Below are 18,068 nucleotides of genomic sequence, written 5' to 3' on the forward strand. Positions count from 1 at the left end.
CATTCTCATGGACTATCTTGATTTTGAGGGCTTCTCTCTATCACCACTGGGGATGGGGACAAACCGACTTATGAACCAAATTTCGTGACGAACCGGGATGGTATGTTCGTTCACGAACCGCGATTCAAGCAATCACATTGTTCACGAACCACCCACAAACTGGCTGCCATGTTTTTCCTGGTGGTTTGTTTGGTTCATAAGAGGATTCTCTTTAAATGCCTTCCCTTCATTCACTGAGTAGAGGCATGGCAGCATGCCTCAGCAAGTGAAGAGAAGGAATTTAAAGAGACTTACATGCCTTCCCTTCACTCAATGAGGTGCTCTGCCACAGTGGCACACCTCAGCAAGGGAAGGCATTAAAAAATATCGCCCCCCCAGAAGCTCCCCCAATTTGTAAATCTAACAGACCATAAACCAGTTAGGTAAACCAAAAGATTTGGGTAGGTTCGCAAACTGTGGTTTGTGGGGTCTGATGAACCACAAACCACCACTTTCCTGGTTCGTGCCCATCCCTAATCACCTCTGATTTTTCCACAGGGAAGGAAACTCTAGCACATACTCAGTGATCATGAACAACCCATTTGGTCATTATTTTTATTGTGCTTTTGATTATGATGTAAACGGCTCCGAGACCTCTGGGGGAGGGTGCTTTATAAATCAAATAAATAAATACATTTTTTTTCGTTCCTTGTTCAGATTCAGGGACACTAGCTCTCTTCAATCACTCATTCGTATTCCAACTAAAACATGGAGAAGGGTAATTGGAGGTTGCATCCACTGACTCATCCTCACAAGCTTCATGCACTTAAAAGTACCATTTGCATGAAGGTTATGTATGTAAAGGGCCTAATCTGGATGGTCCACAGTAGCCTGATCTCATCAAATCTCAAACACTTGAACACGTGGAGCTGGCTTTGAATCAGACCATTAGTCCATCAAGACCAGTATTGTTTACTCTGGCTGGTAGTGGGTGTCAATGATCTCAGGTAGAGGTCTTCCACGTCACTTACTGTTTGATCATTTAACTGGAGATCCTGGGGATTGCTGGGACCTTCTGCATGACAAGCAGATGCTCTACCACTGAGCCACAACCCCTCCCCTCTTGGATGCTGAGAAGGGTCAGCCCTAGTTAGTACTTGAATGGGAGACCTCCAAGGAAGTCCAGCATTGCTACATAGAAACAGGAAATAGCAAACCACCTGTTTGTCTCTTGCCTTGAAAACCCTATGGGGGTCACCACAAACTGGCTGAGATTGGAGATATTTACCTTCATTCATGTAAGCTCTTATTAGCACTTTTGATTGACTACTCTCGAAAATGGAGGATCTGTGTGCACAGTTTCAAAGTAAATGGGAACCTGCTAAAATATGGAGACTAGGGAATACAGTCAGTGGGTGTGATCACTCCCCTTTGATGTTTTCATTTGAACATTAATACTATAGTTGGATCAAACAACCCACACGAGCAACTGTCACATGTGACTACCTACGGTGGAATTCATAGTGCTTTCTGTACAGAAGTGACTTTAGTGTACAAGCTTTATAACATGAGGAAGCACCAGGAGTCATTCAAAACTTCCATTCCAAAGAACCATAGGATTAAGGATAAAATCCCTCCCCAATATGATAATAAAAAACCCCTCCTGTGAACACCTAATGCCTAGGTAGGAGCTGATCCCTCTTAAAATTTCCCATAAATTCCTCACACTGTATTCTCCTTCAGCCCACCTGGGGGCTTTAAGTTAGAGACAATGAGAAAATCCAGTCTATTCTGCAGCATGAAGGTAGGTGGCATTCGGTGGGCTGGTCGCACCTTATAAGCCCTTCACCACCTTTTCGTAGTGTAACATTCCTGGGACGTTTTAGAAGTTCTTACTTAATAAGTGCCCCATGCACATGTCTCTGAAGACTGTATCAACAGATAATGCATATGCATTTATTCCAAAGTAATACATGAACATGTTAGTAGTATACAAGCCATGTTGATTTATGCTTATAGGTGACACAGAAATTGAAATCAGTAGAACTTACTTCCAACCCAATGTGTTTAGGATCAGAACACTCCTGATAATGAAACAGTGATCAAGCAGCTTTAATACTTCTGACGCATATGCGTATCTTAAAACAGTGGCTAAGCACCTTATAGGTAAAGGTTCCCTTGCTCGAAAGCCAGTCGAATCCGACTCTAGGGTTGCGGTGCTCATCTCCGTTTCAAAGCCGAAGAGCCAGCGCTGTCCGAAGACGTTTCCGTGGTCATGTGGCCGGCATGACTAAACACCAAGGCGCACGGAACGCTGTTACCTACCCACCGAAGTGGTCCCTATTTATCTACTTGCAATTTCTTGCTTTCGAACTGCTAGGTTGGCAGGAGCTGGAACTAGAGACGGGAGCTCACTCCGTCATGCGGCACACTCGGGTCTCGAACTGCCGAACTACCGACCTTCCACAGCCTGCAGTCCAGCCTCTTAACCACTTGAGCCACCGCAGCACCTTCAAGCACCTTATAGACTAACACAATTTGGGGGCATACGCTTTTGAGAGAGCCTTTGGTATTTGATGGAGAAAGCCTGAGTTCTCAAAAGCTTATACCCTGGAAATCTTGTTGGTCTCTACAATGGTAGTGTACCAAAATCTAGCTGTTCTCCGGCAGACCAACATAAGTATCCTCTAGAACTCATTAACGCTACTGGACACGTAGTCAACAAAGTTCGTTCAAGGAAGGAACAGCCTACTTGGGGGTTCTCCTTTTCCCTTCGTTAAATTTTGACTATGGCTTTAACTAACTCAAAAGAAAGCCAAGAGCTGAACACGAACTCTATGGCAGTATTCCTGAAAAACCATTCCGGAGCTTAAAATCACCGTCGATGGTACCATTGGGCTTGCTCAACTGGAAGCCGACACGATCACTCCTGAGTGGAGAAACCATTTATACCAGAAACGACTGACAGGATTACTTGGGCAGAAGTAATTTGAGACTTGCCATCCAAATGAGAAAAGAAAACCCATGTAAGCAAGATCCCTTCCAACAAAATCATAGATACTCTTCATGCCAACAGCCAATACTGCGCTGTGTTGCTATATCACTGTTCCCACATTGGTACCGGAGACATTTACAGATTAACAGTGCCATCCTACACAGAGTGATATCCTTCTACTCCGGTCATCTTTGGAGGCCTTGCTTCAGGTACTCCCACCATCTGAGGCCAGGTATGTGGCAACATGAGAAAGGGTCTTCTCACTTATGGTGCCAAAACTTTGGAACTCCCTCCCCAGGAGATCTGTCCATCTCACTCGGTCCATGTCTTCTACTAGCAGGAACAGACTCTTCCATTTCATTTGGTGTACCCCCAATAAACTTTTATTGGCCCTCCGCCATGGTTGTGTTGTATTTGTATGTTTATACTGTATTGTTAAATATTATCTCTCCCTTATATATAATTGAGTAAGACGCAGCTTAAGATAAAATGCGCTCCGTCAGCCATTGGCCGTCCAGCTGCCGCTCAAGGCTGCTGCCCTGCCATTGGCTGGGAGGCGGGAGGCGCACGCTGTGTCTGAACGGCGCAGCGGCGGTGATGCGCCCCACGCCACGGCCCACTCGCCGTGCCCCGATTTCCCTCCCTCGCCCGCCCACCCAGTTGGAGGCTGGCGGCGGCGGCAATTCCTTCTCCCCCCCTTGGACTGTCCCCGCGCCTTCTATGGGCCTTGCCAGGCCCAGAGTCTTCCTTCCTTCCTTCCTTCCTTCCTTCCTTCCTTCCTTCCTTCCTTTTCTTTCTTCTTCCACCCACCCTACCTGTCTAGGAGCCCGTTGTCTCCATCCACAACGGGCTTTGCTCCCTAGTGTGTATGTATATACACACTATATATATATATAAATGTTTTGATGTCTTGCTGTTCTCCACCTTGGAGACCCTATTTGGGTAGAAAGGTGGCGTGTAAATGTTTTAAATGAATAAAGATAATAAATAAATCAATTGGCTTAAGATGGCAGTATAATAAGCTCCTGTGATTCTAGGGGAAGCAGGGCCACCCTCTACAACTGGGAAGCTACGGAGCACATGCCCACTCTGCTTGGCGTCTAATAGGGAGCACACACCAGAGGCCATGGAAGGTAGAGGGAGGCCTCTGCAGGAGAACACACCTGAAACATTACCAAGTCAGCACAGTAGGAAGCGGGCTGTACAGAGGCAGCAAGAACTGCTGGAAGTTTTTCATGATATGTTCCAAGGCGGATCCCCCAAATCATCAGAAGAGACAAAGGGATCCCACCCACCCCCCTTCTCAAGTAATTGAAACATTTCAAAAGAGGCTCGACTCAAACCCAGTTGTTTCCAAAAAGCCTTCTGCTCTTTACGTGCTGAAGGGAAGGGTGGAAATCACCCTACAAAAGCCTTGGTTGCGAACGTTTTCCCAGCAGCCCCCTTTCCAAATTAGTCATGACTAAGAAAGGGTCTGTTCTTTCACTAGAAATGTTCCCAGAGGCCCTGGTATGAAAACAAAGCAGCATGCTTCCCATATACTTCCTCTAGGGATGCTGTCAGTCTGTTCCATCTCTGGGGAGGACATACAAGACCAATATGGTCCTGTGTTTATGTGCGTGTATGTGTATATATTATATGACAAAAAAACAATTGATTTCTTGCAAAGATGTGCAAGAGTAATGCTGAACATTCTCCCGCGCTAATTTGATAAACAGAGTGATAGGTATGAGCAGGGCTTTTTTTGTAGAAAAAGCCCAGCAGGAACTCATTAGCATAATAGGCCACACCCAATAGCAGAAACTCATTAGCATATTAGGCCACACCCCTGACAGCACAGCTCATTCGCCTATTAGGCCGCACCCACATGTAGCCAATCCTAATGAGTTTCTGCTGTTGGGTGTGGCCTATTATGCTAATGAGTTCCTGCTGGGCGTGGCCAACTCGGGAGCCAGCCGGAACTCCGTTCCTGTGCGTTCCTGCCCCAGCCGGAACTCTGTTCCTGTGCGTTCCTGCCCAAAAATAGCCCTGGATGAGGAGGAGGAGTTGGATTTATACCCCGCCCTTCACTCGGAGTCTCAGAGCGGCTTACAATCTCCTTTCCCTTCCCCTCCCCACAACAGACACCCTGTGAGGTAGGTGGGGCTGAGAGCTCTGAGGGAACTACTCTTGAGAGAACAGCTCTCAGAGAACTGTGACTGACCCAAAGTCACCCAGCTGGCTACATGTAGAGGAGTGGGGAATCAAACTGGCTCTCCGGATTAGAGTCCACCACTCTTAACCACTACACCAAACTGAGGCACACGTTTATCAGGTGGCACTGCATCCGGGTTCTCAAACCACTTGGTTCTCATTACAGGGAAGGGTGGTTTGTTGACTATAAAGCAACATTATCTACCCCACTGTGCTGCCCAGATATCATTTCTGGGTATCATAAGAACATAAGAGAAGCCAATGTTGGATCAGGCCGAAGGCCCATCCAGCCCAACACTCTGTATCACACAGTGGCCAGAAATACCAGGTGCCATCAGGAGGTCCACCAGTGGGGCCAGGACATTAGAAGCCCTCCCACTGTTGACCCCCCCCCCAAGCACCAAGAAGACAGAACATCACTTGCCCCAGAGTCCCTATCTATACCTTGTGGCTAATAGCCACTGATGGACCTCTGCTCCATAGGCTTATCTAATTCCCTTTTGAAGCCGTCCATGCTTGCTGTATCTTTGTATGACGGACCTCAACACAGAAAAGTCCTCAGCTTTTTAACATTGTCAATATGCACGACATCTTCTCTGGCATCCAACTAGTGCCCGTGCTAATGTCATTCTTGTCATCTAGAGGGAGGCAGGTCCCTTCCACCAAGGGGTGATGTACCAAGGCAGGCTGCAACCAGAAACGGGGAAGGCAAGCAATGGGCGTGAAGGCAAGCAGAAAACAGGACTGGCAAGAGATGTGCTGCTAGAAATGCCTTCACACCACACCACATTTCAGCCCTGCCCTTGTGGGAATGAGTCTTGGGAGTCTTCAGACAGATGGTGCTCCTGCCCACTCTTTCTCATGCGCGGTTTTGATACCGAAGGTCTCCACATTCCCAGTTAACCATCGTTGCATCCAATTTGAATGAAACATTAGCTGCTGTCCACTGGAATATGGATGCCTTCAATATCGGAGCTGCTCACGAGGAAAGGGGGGGTGAAAAACGGCTGTGGGAGTCTGTGAATTTTGAAAGCCTGTCCTTGGAATACGACCTGAATACTACATAGATCTCGAAAGCCACTTGGCTGTTCGTTACTCGCAATGTGAACAGGCACTTCCTGAACTACACACAGCAGACATTCAGGGCTAATTTTGGGGCAGGAACGCACAGGAACGGAGTTCCGGCTGGCTCCCAAGTTGGCCACACCCAGCAGGAACTCATTAGCATAACAGGCCACACCCAACAGCAGGAACTCATTAGGATTGGCTACATTAGGGGTGTGTGGCCTAACATGCAAAGGAGTTCCTGCTCCAAAAAAAGCCCTGGGTTTTGACAACAAACAAGGTAAACAGAATAAGAAGCAAAAGGTGGGTGTGGCTGGATGACCACACTTCTGGTAACACGGGGTGTGGCCTAATATGCTGAGCTGTGCTGTCGTGAGTGTGGCCTATTATGCTAATAAGTTCCTACTGGGCTTTTTCTACAAAAAAAGCCCTGCAGACGTTAATGACATTCAGGTAGCTTATACTATTCCAAAGTGTGTTCCTACCCTGTGCAATCTACTACGTAACTCGGGGGGGGGGGGACCTATAATGTTTGAAAAATTCCCGAAACTTAATAAAAATCTTATTAATAAAAACCACAAAATAAAATAAAATCCAGCTGACATATTTCCAAGCATGTGCCACAACTGACCCTGCAGATGACTAGAGCCACGGTTAGCAGCCTAGACAGCCCAGCCTAGCCTGATCTCAACAGAGCTCAGAAGCTAAGCCATGGTTAGTGCTTGCATGGGAGACTGCCATGCATGGGAGGAAGGCCAGTGCTGCTACGCAGAGGCAAGCACTGGCAAACCACCCCTGCCCCTTGTCTTGAAAAGCTGATGATGGTGGTTGCCAAAAGATGGTTATGACCAATGTTCCCTCTAAGCTGAGTGAGTGTGAGCTAGCTCACAGTTTTTCAGCCTCCGGCTCACATATTTTTGTCTTAGCTCAGGAAGCCAAATAATTTAGGGTCAGGGGCCTGCCTACTTGAGGGACCACCTTTCCCCACATGTGCCCCAGAGAGCACTGAGGTCAGGGTCGCAACATCGCTTGATCCTCCCTGGACCGAAAGAAGCCAGGCTGAATATCACCAGAGCCAGGGCTTTCTCAGTGGTGGTCCCATACTGGTAGAATGAGCTCCCAGAGGACATCAGGCCCCTGCGGGACCTTTTACAGTTCCGCGGGGCCTGTAAAACGGAACTCTTCCATCAGCCTTTCGATTAGGAGCCACCACTAATGAATGTGCCCTGGAACATCTTCTGGCTCGAAACTTAGAACATCTTCTGGCCAGAGACCTTGCTGGATACTACTCCTATCATTGGGTGTGATTTGGATTATCGCCATCATCTGTTGGTTTTTATCTGTAACTGTTGCTGTTTTAACCGGTCTTGTATTTTTAACTGTTTTATCTTTGTATTGTTGATGTTATTTCAACCCTGTTAGCTGCCTTGAGCTAGCGTGTCCGGCAAGGCGGGATATAAATAGAAATAATAAAATAAAACAAAAAAATAAAGAGCAAACTAATTGATGCAGTAGCCAAATCGCTCGCTCACAACTTTAATGCCAGTAGCTCACAAAGTAGAATTTTTGCTCACAAGACTCCACAGCTTAGAGGGAGCATTATGACTTGACTGCGCTCTTTGCCTCTAGAGCCATGATTAGCAAGTTTTGCTGGAAAGCCACTTCAAGAAGAATCTGTCGTTGAACTTATGGTCAGGACCTACCACATCTAGTGAGCCGCACGGCTCACAGGCCAACGTTCCCTCGGCAACACCTCCTCTTCCCTAGAATACCAAAAGGTTGAGCATTGCTTGTTTAGTGCACTGAGTGCACTTCTGGAGGATACGCATGGCTGGTATGCTTTAGACAGCCCCCAATGGCGGCTCCTACCTGGTGGAACGAGCTCCCGGAGGAGATCAGGGCCCTGCGGGACCTCTCACAGTTCCACAGGGCCTGCAAGACGGAGCTCTTCCGCCAGGCTTTTAATTAGGAGCCGCCACTACTACCACCACCACCAATAATCTGGTGGTAACAACGGGGGGATGGCCCAGTATAAGATCAGAAGCCACTGTTTGGGATATGCTTCAAGACACTGTTTGGGATACACACCGAGGGAATTCAACACTATGAAGCTGCTTGTAATTGGAATCCTGCTTCATCAAAATGTACACAATGCAAATGCATTTTTTCACTGATAGCCCCACCTCTGTTTCACAGGTTTGATGTGAAAACCACGTAGCCAGTTGCCTAAAGATACCTCTTACACGCGTCTTAATAAAAGGAGGGGGGAAGGAGGGGTGGGAAAGAGCTGAAATCACCATGGTCCAATTAGCAACGCTCTCACCCTTCACACCTGCAAACAAGAGATTGCATTAACACCTGCCACAAAAGCAAACATTTTTAGATAACTTCATTTTAACCTCCCTGACACCACCAGCAAGCTCCCCGCCTTGCGCTACTGTGGAAATCACGGTGAGTGACAGTACCTATTCTTCTCCGAGAAAGAGGTTTTGCTCTAATCTTCCGTGTCAGCTTTTCAAATTCTCCCTTCGATGCTGGCACATAATTCACATTAATGATAATGGGATCTCTGTACGTGGAAGAATAGATTCTTTAAATGCAAAAATTGTTCAAGGGAAAATCATTATGATTATGGGAGATGAATGTGGCGCGCGAACACATAAAGAACACTGTAGGGCCCTTGAAGGATCTTCAACGACAGACTCTGGAGTGGCATGTGTAAGGAACTCCTCTGTGGTCTATGCATCAAAATAAACTAAGCTCTTGAGCTGTCACATATATTTATAACATCTGCGCAGATAGAAGAAACAGTTCTCCGCATTCTTCAGGAAAAGCAGCCTCCAGCTGCATCAGAAATACAACCCTTTTGATTGCAATAACATTTTACTGGGTCTTGTTCCCACCAGGACCAGGCTTGAAAACAAGCGAGGCCTCGCCGTCTACAACAGGAACTATAAATGTAAAAATGTGAGCATCTCAAAAAGCAAACCTTTCAAAAAAAAAATCCAAATTGCTCAGGTGAAAATCCCCACGTTAAAAAAAAAGTTAAAAAAAAACCACCGGGGGGGGGGGGGGTGGAAAAAAAAATGTTTGACAATTCTTGAGCATCCTGTTTTGACAACGTGTCTCAGAAATCCACCACATTTAAGCTATGGAAATGTGCGCAATTCAATGTCATGACATACCAAATTGAGGCATAATTGCTTCTAAGTGGCTGACAACTGCCAAGTACATTCCCTCCCCCCCCCTTCCCCACTTTTTTCCTCAAGTCTAAAATTCATGTCACAAAGTGGAATATCTTGTCAAAAGTTTCATCTTAACGCAAGCGAAAATGGGACGGGGGAGGGGGGGAAAAGGACAACTCGACATTAATACATTTTAAGTAGCTTTGAAATTGAAGAGAATTGCTGCCTTTCTAAACGGCGGATTCTTAAACACCGCCATTGGGAGCCTCCCCAAGGCAAGAAAACAACTGGTTTGAAGCACAGATCCCGAGTGGGAAACTTTTAAGAGTAGGGAAGAGCAGATAAAACAGAAACAACTTTGTGAGCCCTGTGATATGCTTTCAACTCCCTAAAATCTGAAGAAACAAGAGTTGGTGAAAGGTAGATAATTGCCCCGTTGCTTACTTTAACCTGGATTTGGAGACTGGTATAGCCCCCCCCCCTCTCCCCGGTGCTTTCTTGGTTGAGAAAGGCTTATGAGGACCAGTAACCTAACCAATTCATTCAAAGGAGACATACACTAGGAAATATCAAGGAGAAACTCATGTGCACTCCAGCAAAACTCCACACCTTCTTGGATGAAACCAATCCAGAGAATGAGTGTCTCGGGCAAATGTCATGAGGATGTATCCAAGTATCTTTCAGCCATCATGAGTCAAAGGAAGGCTCCTTGAGCCACAGAGAAGGGCCACTGTTCAGTGGAACGCATTTGCAGGATCCAACCCACAGTCAGTTTGCAACCAGAAGCACTGGACTCCAAACGGCTGTGTTCCACTGTGAGAAATAACTACAAATCCATCTGTGCTATTCGGTATTTGTTTAAAGATATCAGCAATGCACTGTGAGGATCTAACAACATAGTTTGTAACAATCAGCTCTAAGTTCTTTGCATTTTATTAAAGTACATAGGACAAGCGGGTCGAAACATTAACAACTCATTGGGAAAGCCAAGATTAGGAAGGGAGAAATGAAGTATTCCAAGAGCAGCCAAGCTTAAATTGTGCTTACCAATCATATGATTTGCAACATGGATCTGTATCTCTCGCTCGTTCTCAAAGGTCATCTGGCACTTGATGCACTGATATGTCTTTTTCTGTTGAAACAATTTTTAAAAAGGGTAAGAGAGCTTGGCTTTCAGCAGAAAACAAAATACAGGCATAAGTACTGCCCGTTGCAAGCGACATTCTTAGATTTTTACACATCCCCACCAATGTTCCCTCTAAGCTGTGAAGTCTGGTGAGCAAAAATCCTACTTTGTGAGCTACTGGCATTAAAGTCATGAGTGAGCGATTTGGCTACTGCATAAATTAGTTTGTTCTGGAGCCATCCCTTCCTGAGCTGAGACAAAAATGTGTGAGCTGGAGGCTAAAAAACTGTGAGCTAGATCACGCTAACTCAGCTTAGAGGGAACACTGGTCCCCACCACCACTGCTCCTTCCTAGCCATCCCGCCAAAAGAACTAACAAACCAAAATGTTTCTGGGTATAATTTTACGGCTAGTCCAATCTCATTAGAGCTTGGAAGCTAAGCAGGGTCGGTCCTGGTTAGTATTTGGATGGGAAACCACCAAGGAAGTCCAGGGTTCTTACTAGGCATGTGCATTTGAGTCTACCTGAACCAAAAATATATCTGGAAAACACCTTATTGCAGAGGTGTCAAACTCATTTGTTACAAGGGCCAGATCTGACATAAATGTCGCTTTATTGGGCCAGACCATGTGTGCCATAAAACGTAATGCCAGGTACAGGAGATAGAAACTGTATAAAGGACACAGGCAAACCCAATTAACAATATTATTTTTTACTCAATATACAAACCAAAGCAATTGATTTCTAGCAGCAAAAGCAATTGATTTACTGGGAAACCCACAAAAGCCCCAATAAATGTATTCAATAATATGCAAGACTAGTTTATTCCCCAAGAGATACCACTGGGAAATCTAGTGGTGAACTGGACTCTGTCTTCCGGCGAGGATTTGGCTTCAGAAAAGGGGGCGGCTGCCCCTAAACGAGAATACCAATTGAGGATTAGAAAAGATAAAGCAAAGTGAAGGCTGAAGGACTCTGAATGGTGCTTTAAAGCATGTGATATAAATGATGCTCTTGGGGTTTTCTTTAAACAGTTAAAAAATGGTTAAAAAGATAAATAATTTAGCTTAAACGACTATGCTCAATGTAATGTAAGCATTTTAGATTAACACTTATATAAGATGATGTAATGATCTCCTATACTTGGGGTTTTAGTTAGTAGTGGTTTTCTTTCCTTTCTCCATAGATGTAGATGCTCCCTCCCTATTTTTTCATCGTAGTTTGTAGTTTATAGAAAATGCAATAAAAATCCCCTTTGGGGGGCAAAAAAAAGAGAGAGATACTACTGGGGGGGGGATCTCACACTTCCATACATACCCTGGACAGGCCGGTTCTGGCCCCAAGGCCTTCTGTTTGACACCCCTGCCTTATTGGTATTTTGGGGGTATATTTCAGCATCCCAAGTGTATCTGGGTTTTCTCAGGAAAACCAGGGGCGGGGAATCCCGAAAAAAAAGATGACCCCTGATTACCAGTATATCCAAAAATTTGGGAGAGGCAGGAGCGGATTGCTCCCACCTCTCAGTTGTTTGTCCAGCTTCTACTGCAGTCCTTTTAAAGTTTAAAGGGACTGCAGAAGACAGCCTGAGGATCAGGATCGGCTGTGCCGGGGGGAGCAGACTTTTCCTGCCGGCTCAGCTTGGAGCTGGCTTCTCGCGCAGCACGGTTTAAACTGGGCTGCAGGAGAAGCCATCCCAGCCAGGATCTGCATGCCTCAGGGAGGGATCTTCTCACAGTACGTAGATCCAGGAGCTGAATTCTCCTGTTGCGTGGTTTGAATCAGGCTCCAGGAGAAACCAAGCTTGCCCCGGGAGCAGGCTGGCTTTTTAAAAAATCTGGTATTTTTCTTTTCAGATCTATTGGACCCTCAAAAAATCAGGATTTCCAAAAAATCCCAGATCCGAATACCGTACTGTTATTGGGATCTGGGTTTTATCTGGAAATCCTGAATTTTTTTCAGGTCTAGTAGATCCAAACCAAAAAATACCAAATTTTAAAAATTGCACACCCCTAGTTTTTACGCAGTCAGACAATGGCAAACTACCTCCAGACATCTCTTGCCTTGCAAACACAACAGGATCGCCATAAGTTGATTGCAACTTAGCAGCATTTTCCACTGTCATAATCTTATGGTTGCCCTATGATTAGGGTCCAGCTAGTCACATTTTTTTAAATAGGTGTTTTAGTGTTGCTTGTGTTGTAATGATTATGTTGTTACCTACCCTAGGACTCCAGATGTGCTGGAAGGAAGGTGGGTTTATAACTATTATAAATAAATATGTCACAAATGAAAAGTCCTAGCAGTCATTAGAGAGAAGGTATTCCTTAAGGTTGACTCTGTTAAGTCCAATGACAGCACTAATGACAAATGCAAATATGCTAACTTTGGCACACACAGAATGTTGGACCAACATTTCATCCACAAGTTCCAGTGGACACACATATGATCCATGTACAGTGTACATTTGATTGTTCTTTGTACCATGCATTGAGTAGTTCTCATGTTACATTCAATGCATTTACAGTGGAACCTGTGACTGAAACCTCACATTTATCCAGGTACTGGTTCTGGGTTTCGTTTGCAAAGTGAACATTTCTTGGTTCTTCTGTTCAAACAGATGTGCAGGCAAGATGCACCATGCTCACTGTAACACAGGGACAGAGCTTAGAGTGGAGGGGAATTTAGATGCCTGTCTGTCAAAGCAGGTATGGGAGGGAGAAACCAGGCAATCCCCTTAGTATTTCTGTTTCCCATTTGAACAGTTACTCATATGAACAACAGCCGCCAACACTTTAATGCCGTCTACCTATAAGTATGGACTGGCAGCTTCCATTTCAATGTATCTGAAGAGGTGGGTGTGCACACGAAAGTGTATACCTTGAATAAAATGTTGTTGGTCTTAGAGGTGCCAATGGACTCAAAACTTTTTTCTGCTACTTCAGGCCAACACAGCTACACATCTGAATCTGAAGTAATAAAAAACTGCAAACCAAAGTGCTACTCGGCTGAAAAATTAGAACCCAGCTGTAATGAATACCACAGGTAGAAAAAGCTAATGGACAAATGCCTGTCCATGGGTTGATTGGGCGGAAAGTTCATTTAGGCTGTCAAAGTATTTCTGGGCTCCTGTTCACAGCAATGAAACATCCTTTTAAGAAGAAATGAGATTCCCAAGCTGGGGCAATGTGATTTTGGGAAGAGACGGGGAAGAACCTTCACAACACTCGACAGCTAAGTGCCAGGACCACTTGCGGAAGCAAAGGCATGAATTTCGGCAGTCACGAAACTCCCCCTGCAAAGCTAAGGCTGGTTTTCCTCCGACGTTTGTGCACATTCCCTATGTCACCATGTCATCCTAATGAAGCTCAGCCGCCCAAACAAGGAGATCGCGTGAAGAAGCAATTACATGAGCCATTTATTCAATCAGAGGAGATGGGCTTGTACTCAAAAGTAGCACGGGCGTGTGCTCTCATAATGATGAGATGGAGGGAAATCCAAGGACTAAGAATGAAAGAACTCACAGCAGGGGAGACATTCCAGGGTTTTTAAAAATATTATATGTATATCATTTTAGACTGCCAAATCAAACTGTAGGAATGGATTTTGTTTACTAACAATGCAATGGAGAGCATTTGCACTGTGCTGCAGTAATTCATGATCAGATTATACCAACAGCAGAACTGGAAAGTATGCATGGAAAGGTCCAAACGTACCAGCTTTTAAGGAATTGCAAAAGAGGGCAGGTTATTTATTTTCAGCCCCATGCATATAATAGGTACAAAGGTCACAAGGCATCCATGATTCGAAGTGTTTCACTCTTAAACTGATTTGTATGGTGAGAGGTCTTTCCAAATTAGGAACACAGAAGACATATATGGCTCGTACCCAGGGGTCTTTTCCTGCAGGAGCGCACAGGAGCAGAGCCCCGGCAGTAAGGAGCCCAGGGGGTGGGCACATGCAACAAGCCCCACCCCTGCTCCCAGCAACCCTCAGTCAGAGCAAGAAGCAGCCAGGTGATTTGTAGAGCCCCCTGGTCCAAAACAGTCCAGTGGCACCTCTAAGACCAAGTTTTATTCAGGTACAAGCTCTCCCTCCTCTGTGAGGACAGATCTGCACGAAATCCCGCCCCCCAATAGCTAGCAATCCAAAACAATCCAGTGTGGAGCCTGAGCGATGGGTGTTGCCTTCTGACACACTTCCGGTGATGTCAGGGGGTGTGGCATATGCAAATAAGTTATGCTAATGAGTTATGCTAATGAGCTCCTGCACCTCTTTTTCTACGAAATGACCCCTGCTCATACCAATCAACTACAGAGACAACATGACTTTGCCTCATAGTGAATCAAACCATTGGTCCATCAGCGCCAGTACCCAGCACCAGTTATATCTACTCAGACCACCAGTGGCTGTCCAGCGCCTCAGGCTGAGCTCTTTCACATCACCTGTGACCTGATCCTTACTGGAGATGCTGGCGACTAAGCCTGGGACCTTCTGCATGCCAAGCAGATGCTCTACCACTGAGCCACAGCCTCTCCTCATCTTCATGGAGGGCAGCCCCACAGGAGTTTATACATCCCACCTGCCAAAGGGTGCACTACTACGAACAGGAAGTTTTTGGAGAGCCAGTTTGGTATAGTGGTTAGGAGCGTGGAATCTAATCTGGGAGAACCGGGTTTGATTCCCCACTCCTCCACATGCAGCTGCTGGAGTGACCTTGGGTCAGTCATAAGTTCTTTCAGAGCTGTTCTTTCAAGAGCAGTTCTTAAAAGAGCTCTCTCAGCCCCACCTACCTCACAGGGTGTCTGTTGTGGGGAGAGCAAGAGAAGGAGATTGTAAGCCACTCTGAGACGTCTTCAGGTAGTGAAGGGCAGGGCATAAATCCAGTCTCTTCTCCAGTCTCCTATGCCCAGTATGTTTCACATAGCCATGAGTAAGTTACACATACTCAATCAGTGATACTTACTATTCAGCATTTTTCTAGCGGATCAAAGTAGTTTCATTGCATGACTTCAACAAAATGTACAACAACCTTGCAGAGTAGGGAAGCATTACTTTCCCCCATCACAAACTAACTCAGAGAACAGCAATTTGCCTATGGCACGAAGAGAGATTTGAACTAAGGACTGGGGGGGGGGCGCTCAGGAGTAGAGGTCCTCGGGTAGCAGGTTCTCAGAATAGAGCTTTTTCTCCAGAGACCCCAAACAGCCGCTGCCAGTTAGAGAGGGCAATACTGACCTAAACAGATGTAAAACAACTTCCTGTGTTCATACATAACTTCCCAGCACAGAATCGTAAATGTTCTGTTTTATTTTGAACATCTAATACATTTTTATTCTACTCTTCTCCACAGGAGGTCTTACCTTCCTCCATTTTCTCCTCATAAAAGCACTGTGCGGTAGACTGGGACGAGAGTCACCTAGTGAGTGTCACTGCTGAGCAGGTATTTGAACCCAGGTCTCTCTGGTTACATTGGGGCCACAGTGGCTCAGAGGTTAAGACGCTGAAGCTGCAGACCGGAAGGTCTGTAGTTTGGCAGTTGGAGACCCTAGCGCCGCATGACAGAGTGAGCTCCCGTCTCTGGCCTCAGCTCCTGCCAACCTAGCAGCTCAAAAGCAAGAAATTGCAAGTAGATAAATAGGTACCGCTTTGGTGGGAAGGTAACAGCGTTCCGTGCACCTCGGCGTTTAGTCATGTCGGCCACATGACCACGGAAACATCTTCAGACAGCGCTGGCTCTTCAGCTTGGAAACGGAGATGAGCACCACCCCCTAGAGTCGTACTCAACTGGCTTTTGAGCAAGGAAAACCTTTACCTTGCTCCCTGGTCACAGCTTGATGTTCTGACCACAATAGCACACTGGTACAGAGTACCATATAGGAGCTGCGGTGGCTCAAGTGGTTAAGACGCTGAACTGCAGGCTGTGGAAGGTCGGTAGTTCAGCAGTTCGAGACCCGGGTTGCCGCATGACAGAGTGAGCTCTCGTCTCTAGTTCCAGCTCCTGCCAACCTAGCAGTTCGAAAGCAAGAAATTGCAAGTAGATAAATAGGTACCGCTTTGGTGGGAAGGGAACAGCGTTCCGTGCGCCTTGGTGTTTAGTCATGCCAGCCACATGACCACAGAAACATCTTCGGACAGCGCTGGCTCTTCGGCTTTGAAACAGAGATGAGCACCGCCCCCTACAGTCGGACTCGACTGGCTTTCGAGCAAGGGAACCTTTACCTTTTATGCACCTTATAACCATAGGGCACGAATAAATAATCCTTCAAAACCAGGCTTTGGCATGTTGAAAACAGGAAATATTTTTTTAAATCCTCTTTTGGCACACAAAGGGGTCATTTTGAAGGGGTTTCTTAAAATGGGAAACATTGAAAGAACCAAACAATGTGAATCCTTCTCAGATAGCTCATGAGATCTTCTACAGAATGGGTTCTGTTCTAAAAAAAAGAGCCATTTGATGGGGAGGACCAGCGGTTGTTTGCAAAACCCATCCTAAAAGAGTTTAGCAATCATCCCTAAGAAAATTGGATTCTGTGTGTATTATGATGGGCAATATGAAGTTAACGTTTTATAATTTCTGTGCTGTTTGTCTGTCGCTTATAGATGTGTATTTTCGGAGACCAGTCAACATTGTTTTGTCATTGTGACACATCAGCTGCACATCTGCAATTCCTATGGCCGAAAAAACATTCAGCTGTGCATATGGTACAGTCCTTACACATGCCAAACATCCTCTGCATGGAGGAAAACTGCAACACAGAGAGGAGTTTCCTTCTAAAGCAGATTGCTAAATCAGCATGTAAGTCTGTAGAGAGCAAGCTCTTTGCTTGTGAGCTGATGCAACAAAGAGTTGTCTTTTTAAATTCTTGTAGACTGCTTGGTCCATTTAGGTCCTTACTGCATAAATGATCACTCCAACCAACACCGCAATATAGAAGATGACTTCCAAAGATCTGTCAGTTGCAAAGCAAATGAGTCGAAACGAAATTTCGGCGTACCGAAAAAAACTTAATTTTTCAGTAGATGACTTTCCCACCTACTGGAGTCTGAAATTTTATTCCCATTTTTTTTGGGGGGGAATACCAGAGATTCTCAAGACAGTTCTCAAAACTGCATTTATTCAGATCCAGTACCACCTTAGAGACGAACAAGATTTCGGTGGTATGAACTTTCAATAGGCAACGTTCCCTTCATCAGATACTGGCAAAGGGAGCATTGACTCTCGAAAGGTCATTCCCCCAAAATCTTGTTGGTCTCGTAAGGTGCTGACAGACTCAAATCTAGCTGTTCTACTGCAGACCAACATGGCTACCCCTCTGAAACTGTAACCCCATTGCACATCTGTATAGAAATATTGATTTCTAAAAGTCCATGCCTTCTCCTGTGATGTCATTCTGATAACATGCTGTGTCTTGTTTCCTGTTGAAGCCAAATGGCCTGTCCACTTGGCCAGAGAAACTTTATAACCATGCCATATAACCACACATTCTTTCACACCTCTAAGGGAAGAGGCAGACCTGATGGCGC

General features: G+C 45.6%; 1 protein-coding gene across 1 annotated transcript in view; it reads right to left on the reverse strand.

The window, feature by feature from the left end:
* Nucleotides 1–18,068, reverse strand: part of ZNF423 (zinc finger protein 423) — a gene marked incomplete at its 3' end in the record, with an annotated part of 303,352 nt that overhangs the window by 108,600 nt on the left and 176,684 nt on the right. Inside the window, exon 4 of the mRNA XM_015419239.1 lies at nt 10,465–10,549. Within this exon, the coding sequence (XP_015274725.1) occupies nt 10,465–10,549 (85 nt within the window). The remainder of the gene's footprint in view (nt 1–10,464; nt 10,550–18,068) is intronic.

The sequence above is a fragment of the Gekko japonicus genome, unplaced genomic scaffold, assembly GCF_001447785.1.
Source record: "Gekko japonicus isolate JY-2015 unplaced genomic scaffold, Gekko_japonicus_V1.1 scaffold111, whole genome shotgun sequence".
Lineage (NCBI taxonomy): Eukaryota > Metazoa > Chordata > Lepidosauria > Squamata > Gekkonidae > Gekko > Gekko japonicus.